General features: G+C 39.3%; 1 protein-coding gene across 11 annotated transcripts in view; it reads right to left on the bottom strand.

Annotated features, from left to right (window-relative positions):
• Positions 1–13,955, bottom strand: part of LOC115153187 (zinc finger SWIM domain-containing protein 8) — a 48,923-nt gene extending 34,968 nt beyond the window's left edge. For 6 of the 11 annotated variants that reach the window (XM_029698332.1, XM_029698336.1, XM_029698335.1 and 3 more), the window contains exons 1-3: positions 12,045–13,955; positions 2,486–2,639; positions 1,913–2,007 (exon numbers count right to left, since the gene is read on the bottom strand). In XM_029698332.1, the coding sequence (XP_029554192.1) occupies positions 1,913–2,007; positions 2,486–2,639; positions 12,045–12,222 (427 nt within the window). In that variant the 5' untranslated portion in view covers positions 12,223–13,955. The remainder of the gene's footprint in view (positions 1–1,912; positions 2,008–2,485; positions 2,640–12,044) is intronic. The other 5 variants (XM_029698329.1, XM_029698333.1, XM_029698331.1 and 2 more) reach the window with 2 other exon arrangements.
• Between the last annotated feature and the right edge of the window lie 6,041 nt (positions 13,956–19,996).

Here is a 19,996-nt window from a genome sequence, read left to right as displayed (position 1 = left end):
GGTGCCCCGATCTCCTAGTTAATTACAATTAAACGATTAATCAGTTTAATCGAGTAATAATAATTACAGGGAGTTAATTGATAAACCTATCTTCAGTTTAATGGTACCCAAAGACACGACACATGCCTCGAACAAAAGAGATCTCAGAAGACCTAAGATTAAGAATTGTTGACTTGCATAAAGCTGGAAAGGGTTACAAAAGAATCTCTAAAAGCCTTGATGTTCATCAGTCCACGGTAAGACAAATTGTCTATAAATGGAGAAAGTTCAGCACTGTTGCTACTCTCCCTAGGAGTGGCCATCCTGCAAAGATGACTGCAAGAGCACAGTGCATAATGCTCAATGAGGTTAAGAAGAATCCTAGAGTGTCAGCTAAAGACTTACAGAAATCTCTGGAACATGCTAACATCTCTGTTGACGAGTCTACGATACGTAAAACACTAAACAAGAATGGTGTTCATGGGAGGACACCACGGAAGAAGCCACTGCTGTCCAAAAAAAAACATTGCTGCAAGTCTGAAGTCTGCAAAAGTGCACCTGGATGTTCCACAGCGCTACTGGCAAAATATTCTGTGGACAGATGAAACTACAGTTGAGTTGTTTGGAAGGAACACAACACTATGTGTGGAGAAAGAGTCCTGACCTCAACCCGATTGAGATGCTGTGGCATGACCTCAAGAGCAGTTCACACCAGACATCCCAAAAACATTGCTGAACTGAAACAGTTTTGTAAAGAGGAATGGTCCAAAATTCCTCCTGACCGTTGTGCAGTTCTGATCCGCAACTACAGAAAACGTTTGGTTGAGGTTATTGCTGCCAAAGGAGGGTCAACCAGTTATTAAATCCAAGGGTTCACATACTTTTCCCACTCTGCACTGTGAATGTTCACACGGTGTGTTCAATAAAGACATGAAAACATATAATTGTTTGTGTGTTATTAGTTTAATCAGACTGTGCTTGTCTATTGTTGTGACCTAGATGAAGATCAGATCAAATGTTATGACCAATTTATGCAGAAATCCAGGTATTACCAAAGGGTTCACATACTTTTTCTTGCGACTGTATAAGCATAAACCACTGAGCCACTGTTGAGCAGTGCATAAGAGGGCATTTTACTGTAAGACTTTTTGATCCTAGCTGGCATCTCAGTGATGTTGAGAGGACTGGATTAATAACCCAATCATTAAGTAGTATGTCCAGTGTGTTGGGGCAGGCTGCTTGGCTTGTGGTTAACCCTAGGTGACTATTGATGTGCCCCATGTAATAGCAGGTCTATGCACTATATTTCACCTGTGGCTTCATTCATTGACCTGGGAAATGTCTTAAACGGCACAATACAGCAGCATTCCTACACTACACCAAGTTCTCTTTCTACTAATGAACTGGGGGTTGGCAAAGTCAATGGCTAATGATTAGTGATAAATATAACCTGACCGGGAAAAAAAAAACAGTAGCGGCCACAGTTTTTTCTGATCAGGTCACGGGGTCAGGATAAACTCTGGGCCCTAGTAATGAGCAGTGAGAGTGGCGTGCTCTATCTGAACTCTATCTGTTAAAGCTGGTGAGTAAGGCTCCGTTAGGAACGTTTAGGGTCATTAAAGCTCCTGTAATCCCCACACATCCTGCCTGCCTGTCCGGCTGCTCTAATCCAGTCATCTGGGATGAGCAGAGAAATGCAGCAGTTCCACCAGGACCCCACACCACTGAGGTGGACACAGCATCTGACCTGGGAATAACACTCAACTATATAAATGCTCAACTAATTTTTTTGAAGCCCAAACGGGTGAGTGTGTGGCTGTGGCACAGGCCAACCAATGTGTGACCAGGACGACTTTATGGAGGTTTGTAAGAGGTTTAGAGAGTTCACTGTTGTCTTAGTGCTGAGATGGTATAGGTGAAGGCCACTGCTCACCTATCTGCAGAGGGTCTTTAACAGCCCTCATCCTGTACAGCTGCTCCCCTCGCTGGAACTCATCTGGGCTGCCGTTGGCCAGACACGAGTACAGCCTGCAGAGGGAGATCCACATAGAAAGGGGGATGAGATCAGAGAAAAATAAAGACACATTAACTTTTCCAAATACTATGTCCCCTCTGAAGTTGTGCCAGCCATTTGTATAAATTGTATTTGTCAGTGGTCCTGCGTATTTGGCATTTGTGACTCTTGGAACTTTTAATGGTCTAACTAATACTGCCTGGTGATGTCAACAGGCAAGCAAAAACCCCAACTATGCAAAAATCATGCTGATTAAAAGGTCCTGTGTAAATTCTCAACCAGTAACTACCAGGAAATAACACTGATCTCATTTTACACTTTTACAGTGTACGTTTCAGCTGTTGTACAATATGATACAAAACACAGTAAAACAGAATTTTGACTGCACTGGGCCTTTAACAACATTCCCACAAAAGATCTCTGAATATATTACGGAAATCCGAGACGACCTCTGATGGATTTCAGAGCGTGTGCGCACGTGTCCAGCCTTACCGGATGTCCTCCTCGTTCTCAGGGAAGCTCCAGTAGGCGATGCGTAGCTGCAGCTGCTCAGGGACAGGAGGGTAGACCTTCTCCACCACCTCAAACGGGATGTGGAACGCCACCTGCTTGGCTGAAAGCTCCACCAGAGGGATGACCTGACCATCTAACAGACAGACAGAGAGCAAGAGGGAAAACATTTTTCTGCCATCAACCATATATGGAGGAAAGAAAGCAGTCTAAATAAACTGATGGCTGTGGTTCAGCTGGTCAGAAGCCATGGTAAACCTATCAAAACATTGCCTTGGTGCAAGCCTCCACACTTTCAACTCATGGCCCTGGCCTGGACATCGTCCTGACTAGGGCCCAGAGTTTTTCTTGACCATGTGAACTGTCCAGGAAAAACCATCAGCCTTAGTTGGGAGGAAAAACCTGGGCTCCCATGTCACAAGTCAGTTCACGTGGTCAGGAAAACCTGCTGGGCCTGTTTAGGACTTCAAGCTCCCTTGCTCTCTCAGAGCACAGGACAGCTGCCAAACCTGCAGCCCCTTCAGGAGCCTGTCCTGTCAGCCCAGGAAGGGTTTGGGTTTCCTGAGGGGTTCTGAACGCACACAACAGCACTCTTCAAAAGCTACAGAGACCCTGAAAAGAAAACTGACACTAAAAACATCCTAGACAGTTTCCTACCCAGAAACAGCACTATCTTCAGCTGGCTTGGACTGTAGTGTTGACAACTAGGAAACCATAAGGTCAGCCACATTCCATAAAAATTGCAAATATAAATCTTCATCTGTAATAATTATTACCATTGCAGCCTTGCAATCTAATTCATCAGGGAGACTTATGCTAACGAAGAAGCATGAGGGAATGGCACTGCAATCCATCTAGTATATGCTACAGTACCTGTAGACTTCCAGTCATTGCGCTAACGTTAGTTAGCATTGGCTCGCACTAGTTAACTACCTCTAACTTTCTTCATACTGTAGGCAGTCATAAAAAAAATACTTAATTGCCAGATTCTCGCAGTATACCTTTAAATAAACCTACCACTTGTGGGTGATTCTCATGAAACCATTAAAATAACATGTCAGTAACGATTTTAAATATAAACATGTAATTTAGTAATATAACAAAATATCATAAGATAGTGTTCTCTACCTTGCACAAAGAGTAATTTCAACATAGGAATTCATTATTTTTGTTTTTTATTGCATTTTCTGCTGAAATTCTCATTACCGCAAAGTGTCCAGCTATGTCTGAATTTATGTTATGTTGTAATTTAAACACAGTAAAATAAAAAATATTATGAAAAAAATTAAATGGATCTTCAAGATGTTTTCAAATTAAAGAAAAATTATTAACTGAATATTCATGTATAATAATGAAAAAAATACTGGAAAAATGAAGTGTCCATGACTGATGTTCTCATCCTCCGCAACATTTTTAAAAGACTGTTTACACACACAGAATTTTGAATAAAGTTTGATTTTGAATGAAGCAACATCTGCCAGTACCTTCAAGATGGCTACCAGCAGATCTCTTTATATTTCTCCAATTAAAAGTTAAACATTCTCTTACTGTGTACACGACAGTATTGATTATCATTAACGACACAGGTAGTTCTACACATTTAGAAAAACGTTAGATTTAAAATGTTCTATGAAAATATACTTCATTAATGTCTAATTATGTACATTGAGTTAAAATTTGCTTAGTCATCATGGCTTCTCTATTGTTAGCAAAACATGGTAAGGTTCCTCATCCTTCGCAACACCATTCTCACTTACCGCTGCAATTTAAGGCCAGTTGCGGTAGAGATAACTTCTGTTTCGGTAATGAGAATTTAAATCATACAGACTATATTTTTAAATATAATGAACTACTAATTTAAATATTATTTCCTAACTGTTGATATTTTGCTTTATGTCCTGTTTAATTGCTGACAAAATTCAGAGAAAAAGTTTACACCAACCCAGAACTGCTCGAAGAGTACAGAAGGAAGGACAGAGAGAGGTTAGGGGTTGGAGAGGTTACAACAAGCGTAATTAGCATGCATATATATAAAAATAGGAGGCCTATGCCCTCATATAGTGTCTATAGGAAGTCAATACCCTACAGTGTTAGGAAGTCTACACATGCGCACACACACACACACAAAATCAGTAAGCCATTTAGTTTATACTATAGGATGTCCACGCACAGTCTGTAGGTGTAAGCCATTCAGTCCCTACTATAGGGATGTGTACACACAATCTGTAAGCCATTCAGTCCCTACTGTAGGATGCACACACGATGTAAGCCAATCAGTCTCTTCTATAGGATGACGTGCCCATAACAGTAAGATTTTTCCCGTGTTTTGAGACATGCTCATTTCATGTCATAATTCCTTTCCATTTCCAGATATCAAAAACAAATTTGTAAAATCAAGAAAACACAAGATCTGACAAAGAAGCAACATGAAAAGAAGAAAAAACTGTGGTGGGAAAATTCAAAAAGGTATTACAGAAGAAAGAAACACCTAAAAGCTGTTTTGGACATAACACCATCAAGCGAGGAAGATGACACACTTCAACATTTTCAAGAAGCAAAATGAAGTTATTCAAAATCTTCAAGAAAACACAGCCTCCCCAACAGAATAGCCATTCTCACCTCAGCAGGTAAATGTCCCTGCCATCAACTCAACTCATAAAAGAAGAAAGACATCTCTACAGACACCAGGACAAATGAAGGCATCTACCCCAAAGGAATCACCCAAAAAGAGGAATATAAGAAAGAAAACACTATCAAAATGGAGGTTAAAGTTACGCTACACAGAAGAGAAGCTGCTGGAGAGGACCAAAGAACTGGTCAACCTAAAGAAAAGACTGAAAAGACGTGAGATGATGGCCAAGAGGAAGCAGGTAATTGTCAACATGGAAGGCAGAAAGGTCCAGAAGAAAACTACAAAGGGAGGTCATCGGAGAACATTAGCCAATAACAGCCAGAGAAGACTAATATGCAAACTTGTTAGCCGCTTCCTTCATCTCCACTGTAATAAATGGGAAATCCAGATATATTCGGAAAAAGGTCCAGATATTCCGTAAGAGAGCCTTAACAGACACTATGGCAAATCTTCATAGAAGATTTCTGTCTGAGAATCCAAGGCACAACCTTTCCAAGGCTCAATTCTTTAAATTTAAGCCATTTTGGATTGGCCAGCAAAGAGTCAGAGAAACATGTGCTTGCAAAGCGCATGAAAACTTTGGCTTGAAGATAAAGAAGCTGCACCAGCTTGGGGGTCATAGAAACATCATCCCCAAGGGACTCTGTACAGGCCAGTGTATGTAGTGACGATGACATGTGCTGTTCTAATGTTTTTGTATGTGTTCTCTGTTTTTAGCCTGTTTGTTATGTACTTTTGAAGCACTGCAAAATGAAATTGATTGAACTTGAATCCATGATTGGGCCAATATTATCTATTTTATCTTCTACATTAAATGTTATGTTTTTAACCATACCTCAGTCTTAGTATACTTATCATTACCGAAATCATCAACCTCATTTCCAAAACATATGTATCATTACCGCAACAGGTGTTCATTTTATGTTCATTTAATGAAGGGAAAAATAGTTGTTTGATTTTCAATGCAGGCTTGCCACATTCAGGCTTGCCACAATTTTGAAAATGTCAGGTTTCAATGAAATATCAAAAATATTAGGTTGTAGATTGTGGAAGGTGTTGCGGTAATGAGAGAAAGTCAAAATCAAATAATTTTAATTTAAAAATATACTATTTAAGTGTTAAGTAACTGTGCATGACTTAATAATCAATTTTTAAAAATGTGAAAATGTATTAGCTTTCCTAATGGTCATGATGTTTTCAGACCATTCAGGTAATTAGATTTTTAAGGACATGTTTTGGAAAATATGTTCAAAAAGGTTAAATTGTTAGTAAATGTTTTTAAATTAATGCTCAAACACTTCAGACTTTGTTATTAATGCTTAAAAAGGAAATGTGTTGATGCAAGTCTTAAAGATTTCATGTTTGAATCACCCTTGTATTGCAGGCGCCGGAATCACAATGTGCAAACACAGGTAGTTTATTCACAGAATAATAATAGTGTAGGACTAGTCCAAGAATCTAAGTTTGATGACTTGACAAATGATTTTCAGAAAAATATTTGAAAGGAGGACATTTGTGAGGTTAGGTGTGCACTGTACACAATAACAAAACAGGTTTTGGCAGGATATGACTCCATTTTCAGGATGACGCAGAACAGGCTGCATTGTCTCTCAAATTCATGTTGACCCAATCATCATAAAATAAAATAAACTGACAACCAAGCTAGGCCCAGCACACAACCACTACACACCCAAAACAAATCCCTGGCCCTCAGTGGACACTATCCTCATCCCTGTCCTAACATAGAAGGTTTTAGGGGCTAAGCCCGAGGCAGTTGTGAATTCTATGGCATTAGATACTAGGCTTGAGATTTTCAAACAGAGAGAACCAAGGTGGCTTACATCTCTATAAACTAGTGCTGAGTGATTAGTGCCGTTTCGGTTCTATTTATTTTATTATTTTTTTTCTTTTCGGTTTTGTTACAAAAAACATTGAATACATTATCAAATGATGACATTAAAATGATTTGAGCTTCCCTCAGCCATCACCTGCCTTTTTCCTGATACTGACAGTGGGTTGAATGAATATTAGTAATTAATAAGAGCCCCATGATGGTAGTGAATGCACATTACTGCTTATCACTATCCATCATTTATTCACATTACTTAGTTTAATAAAATATTTAAGTTGAGTATATTACTTAGTTTTTATTTGATTACTTATTTTGAATTCCTTAAAAACATCTCTGCTCAGGTCTGTAGCAGCCAGCCAGCCAGCCATCATCCTATTTAGCTTGGCTAGTAGTTTTACTAGTTCTTTAATTTGACAAGTTCTTCCAAGTAGATAAGGCATACTTTCAAGACTGCTTATTATCTAACATCAACTATCAAATCGGGTAGAGCTACCTCACAAACTGTCACTGGGTCATAGAGCTCGCCAGCTCGTAGTCCCAAATTAGTTAGCATTTTATAACTTTGGTTTGTTAGGCATTCTTAAGGGAGAAATTAATGGGGTTTTGGGACATACACCGAAAATAAGGTCTGAGGTTAACGCAGGCTTAGGAGATCTTATAAATGTTCTTCTATGAGATATCAGTCCGTTAAGATGGATGACCATTATGTGCTCAAAATAAGTCAGTTGATAAGTCGCTGTCAGAAATTGTACTACATTAGCCGCAACATTTTCACGTCACAACACCAACCACGCAAACTAGTCTATGCTAGTCCGCCAAAAAGCTAGTTAGTTTTCTGCTTATCAGCTTCAACAAAAACGCAAGGATGGTATATTGGTTTGCTCCAGGCTGCAACCATCTCTCTTCAGCAGGAAGATGCTAGTTTTTTCGGTTCCCAGACGATGTTGATAAGGTCTGTCTGATAAGGTAAACCAAGCCTGTTAGCTAGACAAAGCTAGACAAGGCATGCGATTTATTTTTTTCACATGTTAGCACATAAATGCTTAAAAATTCACAAAAAGTGTTATGTGATCAGATTATCTCATAGAATAAAACATTTAAGATCTCCTAAGCCTGTTTACCACATACCTTATTTACAGCATTTATCCAAAAAGCCTAAACATAAAAATAAAACATATATTTCCTCATAGGCTTTCGCCAACGAGCCATGGCAGAGGTAGCCTCTGTTAGTACATATACAAAAAGACAGCATTACTATTGCTCTCTCGTGCGGTCTGTGTGTATAATGCGCTTCGGTCTGTGGTCAGAAATAATAGGCGCAATGGATTATGGTCATTGTAGTTAAGTTCAGTGCAGAAACATGGTAATTAAGTTCAACATTTGCCTAATGAAAACTACAACTTCCAAGCAGCCCAGCGTCCCACAGTGCTTAGCCTAATTTATCTCGTGAATGATTTGATTTCTCTCTAGAGAACCAGCGCGTTGAGCTCACAAAAAAAACTAAATGGAATTAAAGTAATTGAACAGACATCGGTCAATTTTGTTGTTTAATAACTTTGGGAAAAGAACAACATTTTGGTTAAATCGCTCAGCATTACTATAAACACCTGCTCCCCTGTCCCTACCTGCCCCATGTAAGCTACAAATAGGAAGGAGAGCGAGGGAGAGGGGAAAGAGAAAAATTGGGGAAGCGCAGTAACAGCAGCGATGGTGCAGTAACAGGGTCTCGCAGAGTCTTTGTTGCCATCCAGTCACTGCCAGTTGCATGGTGACTAACTCCTTACTGACCAATCAGGAGAGAGCAGGGGGGGTGCCACGCTCAAACAGCTGTTCCATTGTAGAGTGGTGAAGGATTGCTGCTCACACACATGCCCAGTAGGTTGTGTGCTTACTGGCTCTCTCCAGTCTGTGGTTAGGAAGAAATAGATCAACAGAGCCAACAGATGCATAGGGCCTAACCAAAACCTTACCCTACATTTTGAGCAATTGAGATAAAGGTTAAATAAATATATTTCTCTCTAACTCGGCAAGTCAGTTAAGAACAAATTCTTATTTACAATGACAGCCCACCTCGGCCAAACCCTAACTATGCTGGGCCAATTGTGTGCCGACCTATGGGACTCCCAATCACGGCCAGTTATGATACAGCCTGGACTCGAACCAGGCTCAGTAGATATAAGCTAGCTTTCAAGGTGTAACCTTCAATAAAATCTCTTACTGATCTCACTTTTTAGGGGATCTGACAGTGACTTTTGATGAGGATTTTGAGGTTTGGCAACTCTTTCATGCAAGATCAGCAGAAATACGCAGATTGATAAAATTGGGGGTTGTATTACTAAACCACAATCCCCAGCTCTGAACTGAATGACCTGCACAAGACAAAGCCCTCTATACAGCCCACAGCTGACTCCACTCCACCCTTCCCCTACCACTCCTTAAACGTAAACAAACAGGCCTGACCGTGCACACACACCCTCCCCCAAACTCCCCTAGCTGAGGCTTCTAATAAATATATCTCCCCCCACCGGTTCGTTACTTGCTTGTACAACCCACACGGGTCGGCGCTCTGTTTACCCCTCCCCAGTTGCCGTCCAATAAGCCAGCTCAGAGAACTCTGCTGAGACTCCAGGACCCCCACTCACACACGGACGCCAGTGTACAACTCGACCCACACAGCCAGGCCGGCCAACATTACAAATCATTGACAGATTAAGTCACTCCAACAGCACTATCCTCAATGAAACCAAAGTTTAAAAAAAATAAAAAAAAAAAAATATAAATATATATATGAGAGAGAACAAAAATAAACGCAACATGCAATAATTTCAACAATTTTACTGAGTTACAGTTCATATAAAGAAATCAGTCAATTAGAAAGAAATAAATTAGGCCCTAATCAAAAGATTTCACATGGCTGGGCAGGGGCGCAGCCATGGGTGGGCCTGGGAGGGCATAGGCCCACCCAGTGGGGAGCCAGGCCCGGCCAATCAAAATGTGTTTTTCCCCACAAAGGAGCTTTATTACAGACCAAAATACTCCTTAGTTTCATCAGCTGTCCGAGTGACTGGTCTCAGATGATCCCGCAGGTGAAGAAGCTGGATGTGGAGGTCTTTGGGCTGGCATGGATACACGTGGTCTGTGGTTGTTAGGCCGGTTGGATGTACTGACAAATTCTTTAAAATGATGTTGGATGTGGCTTATGGTAGAGAAATTAACATTAAATTCTCTGGCAACAGCTCTGGGGGACATTCTTGCAGTCAACATGCTAATTGCATGCTCCCTCAAATCTTGGCATTGTGTTGTGACAAAACTGCACATTTTAAAGGGTCCATTTATTGTCCCCAGAACAAGGTGCACCTGTGTAATGATTATGCTGTTTAATCAGCTTCTTGATATACCACACCTGTCAGGTGGATGGATTATCTTGGCAAAGGAGAAATGCTCACTAACAGTGTTGTAATCAAATTTGTGCACAACATTTGAGAGAAATACGCTTTTTTGTGCATATAGGAAACTTCTGGGATCTTTTATTTCAGCTCACGAAATATGGGACAAACACTTTACATGGTGTGTTTATTTTTGTTCAGTTTTTATGCATGTCACATACACCAGATGTGTGCAGTGAAATGTGTGGTTTTACAGGATCAGCAGTAGTACAGCACCCCTGGAGCAAATTAGGGTTAAGTGCCTTGCTCAAGGGCACAGTGACAGATTTTTCACATACTTTACTCTGGGATTCGAACCAGCAACCTTTCTGTTACTGACCCAACACTTAACCGGTAGGCTGCCTAGCCTATACAACATTATCTACTTTTGTAGAGAAAGTAAGTAATACATTTTGGAGAACAATGTTGTAGACCTGAGGTTAGGAGGGTGTAGAAAGAAATGACATGATGCAAGTATTATGGAAACTACCCTGCAAATAAACTAATGGGTTATCAGCAATGACATCACAGCCAATAGACCTAAATTAAATGAGGAATCAGTGACATGGGCAGCCAGCACTTGCACTCCCATTGGCAAAGTGTCCCATACTGATGAGTTCAGGGCCCTTTGAGGACTCTCCAAAGAATAAGAAGCAGAGCAACATGGGCTGTTGTTGTGCAGTCAACAAATGGGCTTCATTCTGAGAGAACAAGCTTGCTATGCCTCAATTCTGGGAAAATGGTATCCTAGGAAGGCCACACTATGTAAAATGCACACAGCCTAAATGATCAATGGTCAAATGATGAGGACAGGACAACCAACTGGAAATTAGGAACAAATTTATAATTTTTATCTAGATCAAAGCAGTTTACAAATGTAGGCCTACACCATTATTCAAATTTACAATAAAAGGCTACTACTTCTTCATTGGCCGAGCAGCACTTACGGTGATACAGCCTCTGCAGAAGTCAGTACATTCATAGTTATTGCGCCTCGCGGAGCAGCGCAGAGCTGTTGTCAAGGAAGTGAGTTTGTATTTATATAGGACCTCCAGCCCTCACCTACCGTCAACCAATCATGTCAATGTGGAGCTATACAGAGCTCTCAGCATTGTTACAAATTTTGAGAGTCGCACGGTGATGCGGTACAGAGCTAAATTTGGCCTCTGCGTGCTGCCAGAGGCTCCGTAATTTCGTCACACCATCCATACAGTGCCTCCGACCACATTTTCGGATCAAGCATAAATTGGCACTTAGTGAAGATAATGTGCAATATTACATTTTATAAATTACTTTGGAGATTGATATGTATAGTCACATTGACATATCTTTGTGAACTTTCTATTCTGAAAGCAGGCTAATGCATTTGTGTAATTTTTGTTTGAAATGTTCACAAGAAAACACTGACATCCAAGACAAACAACAAATTCAGATTCAAGACAGGCTTTCAGATGGTTTGGATCCATCATCACAGGCACTTTAAGTAATGAGAGAAGTGAGAACCCATGCTGGCCACCACACAATGTTATTTGGCAACAGGCATCAAGTGGTTTTAAGTGGTCAAAGGTCAATATGAGGACACAAAGTGTAACAAGAGGATGTGAGTACGAGTAATAGAATGTGTGTGTTTACCTTTAATCTTAACTGTAGGAGAATTTGGTCCACCCGACTGTTTTCTCCATCCCCTCCAGTTCTGACACAGACTCTCAGCTTCTGATATGAAGGAGCAGAGCGAGTCCTCCTCGAACCGGTCAGAATCTTCGAAGGAGAACCTTTCTCCGTCTTCCCACTCGGCGAACATTAGTTCCATTACATCCACTGTAGGCTATATAACTCAGGATTCAAGTGGACTGTACAATAGCCAAGGCCTTCCGTCAAAGGATAAAAAAAATAAAAGGGTGAGAGTGGCCCACCACTGACAGGCAGCAGAAGGAAAGAACACTTCCACAAGTCTCCAGTAAAAGTTGGGGGAAGGGTGAGCGCAACACAACCAAAACACTGCTGAGAGTTCACTGTAGTCTTGCTGGCAAGCTACACAATAAAACAATAATATCCATTCTCAGCAGTAGGGGAAAAAATACTTTGTCACAAATTGTACCAAATTAGTATTCAGTATATCTGAAAAAGGGAGGCACAACTAGGGCACACACGGACTTTGTTTCTCATCTTTCAAACCAAGGCCTTGCCATTTAGGGTGATAACTTATCTGAGACGCCGTATATCCATGTTGTCTGAGAAAGTTGATCCCAGTCCGGTAACAATTTAGTTTCTGTCCCCTACCACCACACTGTTTCGAGTTGGACTGTTTCTGCTTGACTGTCTAGTTGAGTGGACAGTACTTCGAGGGAGACGACCCCCACTCACTTACAAGTCACCCATAGACACATGTTGATAGGGTTCTTATCTAACTAATTTTAATGAAACACTTTCTACATTGGCTACGATTAACCCAACTCGTCCAAATAAATATTTACGTCAACTATTGTACTTTACTTTAAAATTAAATCTACCTAAACGTAACTTGTTTTCCTCCATTTCCAACCTCGATGAATCAGCTGTGCTACACACTGCCCGTCTTGAGACAACCGGACATAATGTTCCAAAAGCTTGCAAGCAATACAACCTAGCAGGCCTATTTAATTTCCCCTGTGGGTAAAACGTGAATAAAATAACAAGTGAAATCCAGATAGAATGAGAGACGGTAGCTTTCTTTGACAGACACTCACTACTCAAGCTTGAGGAGCTGATAGCTTGCTAATAGCTAGCATTAGCCAACTAGCTAAACTGCCAACTAGCTAAACTATCTGCTAATGCTAACTAGCCAGCTAACTACAGTAGTAAGCGAACACTGGCCAACAAGAGTAGGTTGCTAAATCAGCTAGCTAACATCTTAAAAATACAAGAGTCTCGATTGTCATTATTCACAATTGTGGTAGCTAGGAGTTCTAATTTGTGGGAAACATTGTAAAAATTTGCTAATATTCTTTCAAACACTGTCTCTGGCAGGATACCCTTGGTCCTAATCCATGTCTCAAAGCCCAAGCTAGCTAGCTAGCTACAGCAGCACCCGCTCCAACAAGGGCTTTGGTGTTTGTTTACCTTGACACCTTTAAAGACCTACACATCCGTCAAACTTGACTGACTACATACTATTTTCGAGCTACGGTCTTCGGTAATGGTGCACGGTTAGTTTTATATTTGTTGGATTGCAAATCGCCTCTATTAGCTAATAGACTTGACTCGAATTTATTTGCCTTTGTATTTATATATATTTTTTTAAAAGCTTCTTCGCTCGAGCCCCACTGGTTCCCGATGACTCCGAGTCCGGATACTGCAAAAAAAGAAGAAAAAAATACCCTTCTTCCCTACTGACACCGGTAGTCCTACCGTTCCCAAGTTGTGTCTTTGAGCCTTCTAACGACACCGGGGTCCCTCCAAATTGTCTCAACAGTCCCCCACTCTTCCACTCTCCCTGGTCGGGAAGATGGCTCTCCTGCTCTCGTTGGCTTCAGCAGAGCTTGGCTGTTGCCTCTATCAGCTGATTTTAACTTCAGCCTCGTTTTCGCTAGCGTCAAACTCTCATCTGGCTGTACAAATCTTGGCATAGGCGCCACCAAAATTGACGCTTTTAACAACACTATCCTAACTACCACTCAGATTTCAGAGTGGTCAATAATTGCCCTTTGGACAAAACTAAATTATGATTGTCTGCATTCATGGCCTAATTGGTTTTGACAACTTTATATGCTGAAAGTATGAATGCAAAAAGTATGTTATGTTTCAGCCTTCTGTTATTTTGCTAATGCCTGTGCAGGCGGTTGTTACATGCAAACCATAGATGAGCCATGTGTTCACTTGCCATATATATTTTGCTTGTATATTTTGTATATTTCGTATTTAATATAGATGCATTCTATTGTACTAGGTACTGATATATAGATTTGCTGATGTATTTTCTTGCCCAATATGCATTCAGGGCTCGAACCACCCAGTTTATAACTTATACCGCCTGGTGATGGCACCTGGCAAGTTAAAACTCCACCCATGCAAAACCTGCTGATAAGAAGGTCCTAGTTTGTATTTTCAACCAGCAACTATCAGGAAATCACACTTTTACAGTGCTAGTGTCATCAGCTGTCTTACCGCCAAAAGGACAAGATGCACGGACAACCGGTAAAGTGCGTTAAAATATAATTCTATTCAACATTCTGGCTTGTAGAGGTCGTAAGAGGAAACGTTCCTGATTCAAATGTTTTTTTTCTGCCCGACGTAGTATTTAATTAAATTCAAATTTGTGTTTCCAGGCAATAGTCCAGTGCTTGTCTTGTTATGTTTGATGTGTCTTTACTGAGTGTGTGTCCAATCCATCTCTATTTCCTTCTACTGATTACATTGCTGATTGCCTCCTGTATCATTTTTTTCCTCAAGTTGGATATTTTGTTTGGCCACCATATCCTCAGAATGTAACGCAGGGAGTTGTTGGTGAAGACAGGAAGTTTATTGATTAGGAATTGTGTGAATATTGGTGTTTAAGGAGAGCTGTGATGAGAGCCATATGGGGCGGAGTGTCATGAAGGCATGTCGAGCTTTGCTGATGCATAGCTCTACATCCTTATGAGAATCTTTACTCCTTAGATAACAATTTGAGTGACTCTAAGGATCTCCTTGATTCTATGGAGAATGTTAATTCGGTTAGTGAAGAATTCAATCGGTCTTGTTGTCAAGATTTATCCATTATGGACATCCAGTATGGGGTTGCTCAGTAAAAAAATAACAAATCTCCAGGTTGTGATGGATTAACCTCTGAATTTTACAAAACCTCTGAAGAAATAGCTCAATTTTTACTTGAAACCTTTAAGGAGGCTATAAAGAAGGGATAACTACCTGCCTCTCTGAAGCAAGGGGTTATTACTCTTATACCTAAACCACACAAGGATCTCTTAAATATTGATAATTGGCGTCCAATCACACTCCTAAATAACGACGACAAAATTATAGCCTTAATCTTTGCAAAAAAGTTAAAGTCTTGCTTGAATGATCTGATTGATGAATGTCAATCAGGGTTTATGAAAGGGCGCCATATATGTAATAATCTGAGGCTGGTGTTAGACTTGGTTGAGTATTGTGATCTATTGGATGACTTCCCTGTTATCCTATTTTGTGATTTTCAGAAAGCATTTGATACAGTAAGTCACAATTGTATCTTTGATTGTCTTAAGCATTTGAAATTTGGTAGTTTTTTTGTTGATGCTATTAGAACTCTGTATAATGGTGGCAAAAGCTGTATCGAACTCTGTCATGGAACATCCTCACAAGGTTTAACATTTACAAAGGAATACAACAACGTTGTCCAATTTCACCTTTTTTATTTTTGTTAGTATCTCAAATTCTATGCTCATTAGTTAATAAAAGTCAATTTGAAGGCATTACATTCCAGGTCAGAATGTCTTAGATTTCACTCTCTTTAATCAGATATCAAAGGTCAACTGGATTAAAAGGTACATAAAAAATCCTCATAGTTTCTGGAATATTATACATCATTTTGTTTTTCAGAAGTTCGGAGGGCTTAATTTTTTACTACAATGTCCATATATTGTGGGTAAACTTCCTGTGAAACTGGCGGCTTTTCACAAGCAGGCTTTAATGTGCTGGGCTTTGTTGTATAAACACAACTTTTCACCTCATAAATGTTTTATATGGAACAATGGGTCGATATTACATAGAAACAAGATGTTATTTAACCATAAATGGTTCTCGAAAAACATTGTCCTTGTCAGCCAATTAGTTCATATTAGTGGGAATCTATTTACACGGAGAGAATTTATGGAAAGATATAACTTTGAGGGTTCAAGCAAGGAATATGACACTGTTATTAAAACTATACCTAGTGGGATAAAAACTTTACTTCAGAATAATGCATATTTTGGAATATCTCCAATTGTAAGCGATATCCAGGTGAATGGCATTGGTCTACTAGATACGAAATTCAACAATAGTTTATTAAAACCTGTTAGGGATAGGGGGCAGTATTTTCACGTTCGGATGAAATGCGTACCCAGAGTAAACTGCCTGCTACTCGGACTCAGAGTCAAATATTTGCATTTTATTAGTAGATTTGGATAGAAAACACTCTGAAGTTTCTAAAACTGTTTGAATGATGGCTGTGAGTATAACAGAATTCATATGGCAGGCAAAAACCTGAGAAAAATCCAACCAGGAAGTGGGAAATCTGATGCTTGTAGTCTTTTCAAGTCATTGCCTATCTAACACACAGTGACTTAGGGTTCATTTTGCACTTCCTAAGGCTTCCACTAGATGTCAACAGTCTTTAGAACCTAGTTTCAGGCTTTTGCGGTGAACACAGAGCGAACAAGAAGGCCGGGAAGTTGGCGACTCAGAAAATGGCATGAGTTTTGTGGCGCGCATTGACATGATGAGGTAGCTGTGTTCCATAACGTTTTTCAAGACATTGGAATTGTCCAGTTGGAATATTATTGAAGTTTTATGTTAAAAAGGCCCTAATGATTGACGCTATACAACGTTTGACATGTTTGAACGAACGTAAATATAACTTTTTTTGACTTTTCGTCGTGAAATTTGGCCGCGCTTCCTACATTTGGAGTAGCTTACTGAACGCGCTAACAACAAGGAGGTATTTGGACATAAATTATGGACTTTATCGAACAAAACAACATTTATTGTGGACCTGGGATTCCTGGAAGTGCCTTCTGATGAAGATCATCAAAGGTAAGTGAATATTTATAATGCTATTTATGATTTTAGATGACTCCAAAATGGCGGGTATCTGTATTGCCTGTTGTATTTTTCTGAGCGCCGTACTCAGATTATTGCAACGTGTGCTTTCCCCGTGAAGCTTTTTTGAAATCTGTCACAGAGGTTGCATTCAGGAGATGTTTATCTATAATTCTTTGAATAACAGTTTAAAATTTTATCAACGTTTATGATCAGTATTTTTGTAAATTGTTGTGATGATTCACCAGTAGTTTTGGAGGAAAAATATTTTCTGAACATCACGCGCCAATGTAAAAGTTTTTTTTTTTATATAAATATGAACTTTATCGAACAAAACATACATGTATTGTGTTACATTGAGTCCTAGGAGTGTCATCTGATGAAGATCGTCAAAGGTTAGTGCCTAATTCTAGCTGTATTTATGGTTTTTGTGACCCCTCTCCTGCTTGGAAAATGGCTGTGTGTTGGCACTGTCCTAACATGATCTAACTTTATGCTTTCGCCGTAAAGCCTTTTTGAAATCGGACAATGTGGTTGGATTAAGGAGAGGTTTATCTTTAAAATGGTGTAAAATAGTTGTATGTTTGAGAACTTTGAATTATGACATTTTGTTGTTTTGAATTTGGCGCTCTGATTTTTCACTGGCTGTTGAATAGTGTGAACCATGGGTGGGACGGTAGCGTCCCACGCAGCCCTGAGAAGTTAAGTCTATTTTCCTATGACCATAAGGGTACAATAATTTTTTATTTGAGGAGTTTTTCAGAGTTGTGATTTTAATTTGATTATGTTAATTGCAATTTTGTTTTATCTTGTGACCAGTAGTAGTGTTTTTATACATTACTCTCATGGAGAGTTATGTGTTAAAAATGGGGCGAAGGTGGGTTTATAAAGAATTGTTATAAGGTTATTTTGAAACTCCCACTATTTTGGCTTAAGGAATGTTTAGTGACCTAGCTAAGTTTTATTTTCCCTTAGGTAGTTAGCTGTTGTTGTACGCAGATTATATTTTTGTGAGAAATTTAACACAACAAGGCTGTGAAATTGATATAATAGTATTATTATATTTTGTTGTTGAATAAAATTATAAAGTTAGCAAGAATAAGTTTTAATTATGGTAGACTTATGTTAAGTATTTAGGACATATTTTAAGCCAACAGGACAGGGAAATGGCTAGAGATAGAAAAACAGTGATTTTATAAGCGTTAAAATGAATTATGAAAAGAAATATGATGCAGTTTTTAGGGATGGCAAATTACTGTAGATAATGGATCCCTCACTATGCAACATACATTAAATTATTGATGGGACTGATTTAAGATTAACCCATGTTATTGTTAGATAAAATACAGTGGACTCCCGTAGGAGAGATTTCATTAGTACAGATAAAACATATGCTATGTTTAGCATTCGTTTTAGTTTTATTTAATTATTAGAAGATTTTTATTTAACCTGTTGTGGTATGGGGGCAGTATTTTCACGGCCAGATAAAAAACGTACCCGATTTAATCTGGTTACTACTTCTGCCCAGAAACTAGAATATGCATATAATTAGTAGATTTGGATAGAAAACACTCTAACGTTTCTAAAACTGTTTGAATGGTGTCTGTGAGTATAACAGAACTCATATGGTAGGCCAAAACCTGAGAAGATTCCATGCAGGAAGTGCCCTGTCTGACAATTTGTTGTCCTTCTGTTGCATCTCTATCGACATTACAGCATCTGTGCTGTAACGTGACACTTTCTAAGGCTTCCATTGGCTCTCTAAAGCCGCCAGAAAGTGGAATGGGGTGTCTGCTGTCTCTGGGCAAAGTACAGCAGCAGAGATTGTAAGTGGTCAGCCTGGGGACAGTGAGACTGGAGATGCGCGTTCACAAGACTTCTCCATTTTTTTCTTTCAGTCTTTGAATGAATACAACGTTGCCCGGTTGGAATATTATCGCTATTTTACGAGAAAAGTAGCATAAAAATTGATTTTAAACAGCGTTTGACATGCTTCTAAGTATGGTAATGGAATATTTGGAATTTTTTTATCACGAAATGCGCTCGCGCGTTACCCTTCAGATAGTGACCTGAACGCATGAACAAAACGGAGGTATTTGGACATAAATATGGATTATTTGGAACAAAAACAACATTTCTTGTGGAAGTAGCAGTCCTGGGAGTGCATTCTGATGAAGATTCAGCAAAGGAAATACAATATTTCTTATACTAATTCTGAGTTTAGTTTGCGCCGAACTTGGCGGGTGTCAAAATAGCTCGCCGTGATGGTGAGCTATGCACTCAGAATATTGAAAAATGTGCTTTCGCCAAAAAGCTATTTTAAAATCTGACACAGCGATTGCATAAAGGAGTTCTGTATCTTTAATTCTTAAAATAATTGTTATGTATTTTGTCAACGTTTATGATGAGTATTTTTGTAAATTCACCGGAAGTTTTTGGTGGGAATACATGAACATCACACGCCAATGTAAAAAGCTGTTTTTGAATATAAATATGAACTTGATTGAACAAAACATACATGTATTGTATAACATAATGTCCTAGGAGTGTCATCTGATGAAGATCATCAAAGGTTAGTGCTTCATTTAGCTGTGTTTTGGGTTTTATTGACATATATGCTTGCTTGGAAAATGTCTGTGTGATTATTTTGGTCTATGTACTCTCCTAACATAATCTAATGTTTTGCTTTCGCTGTAAAGCCTTTTTGAAATCAGACAATGTGGTTAGATTAACGAGAGTCTTATCTTTAAAATGGTGTAAAATAGTTCATTGTTTGAGAAAATTGAATTGTGGTATTTTAGTTGTTTTTGTATTTCGCGCCATGCGATTCC

The sequence above is a fragment of the Salmo trutta genome, chromosome 18 (assembly GCF_901001165.1).
Source record: "Salmo trutta chromosome 18, fSalTru1.1, whole genome shotgun sequence".
Lineage (NCBI taxonomy): Eukaryota > Metazoa > Chordata > Actinopteri > Salmoniformes > Salmonidae > Salmo > Salmo trutta.
The sequence above is the reverse complement of the archived record's forward strand: the minus strand, read 5'-3'. Positions and strand labels throughout refer to the sequence as shown.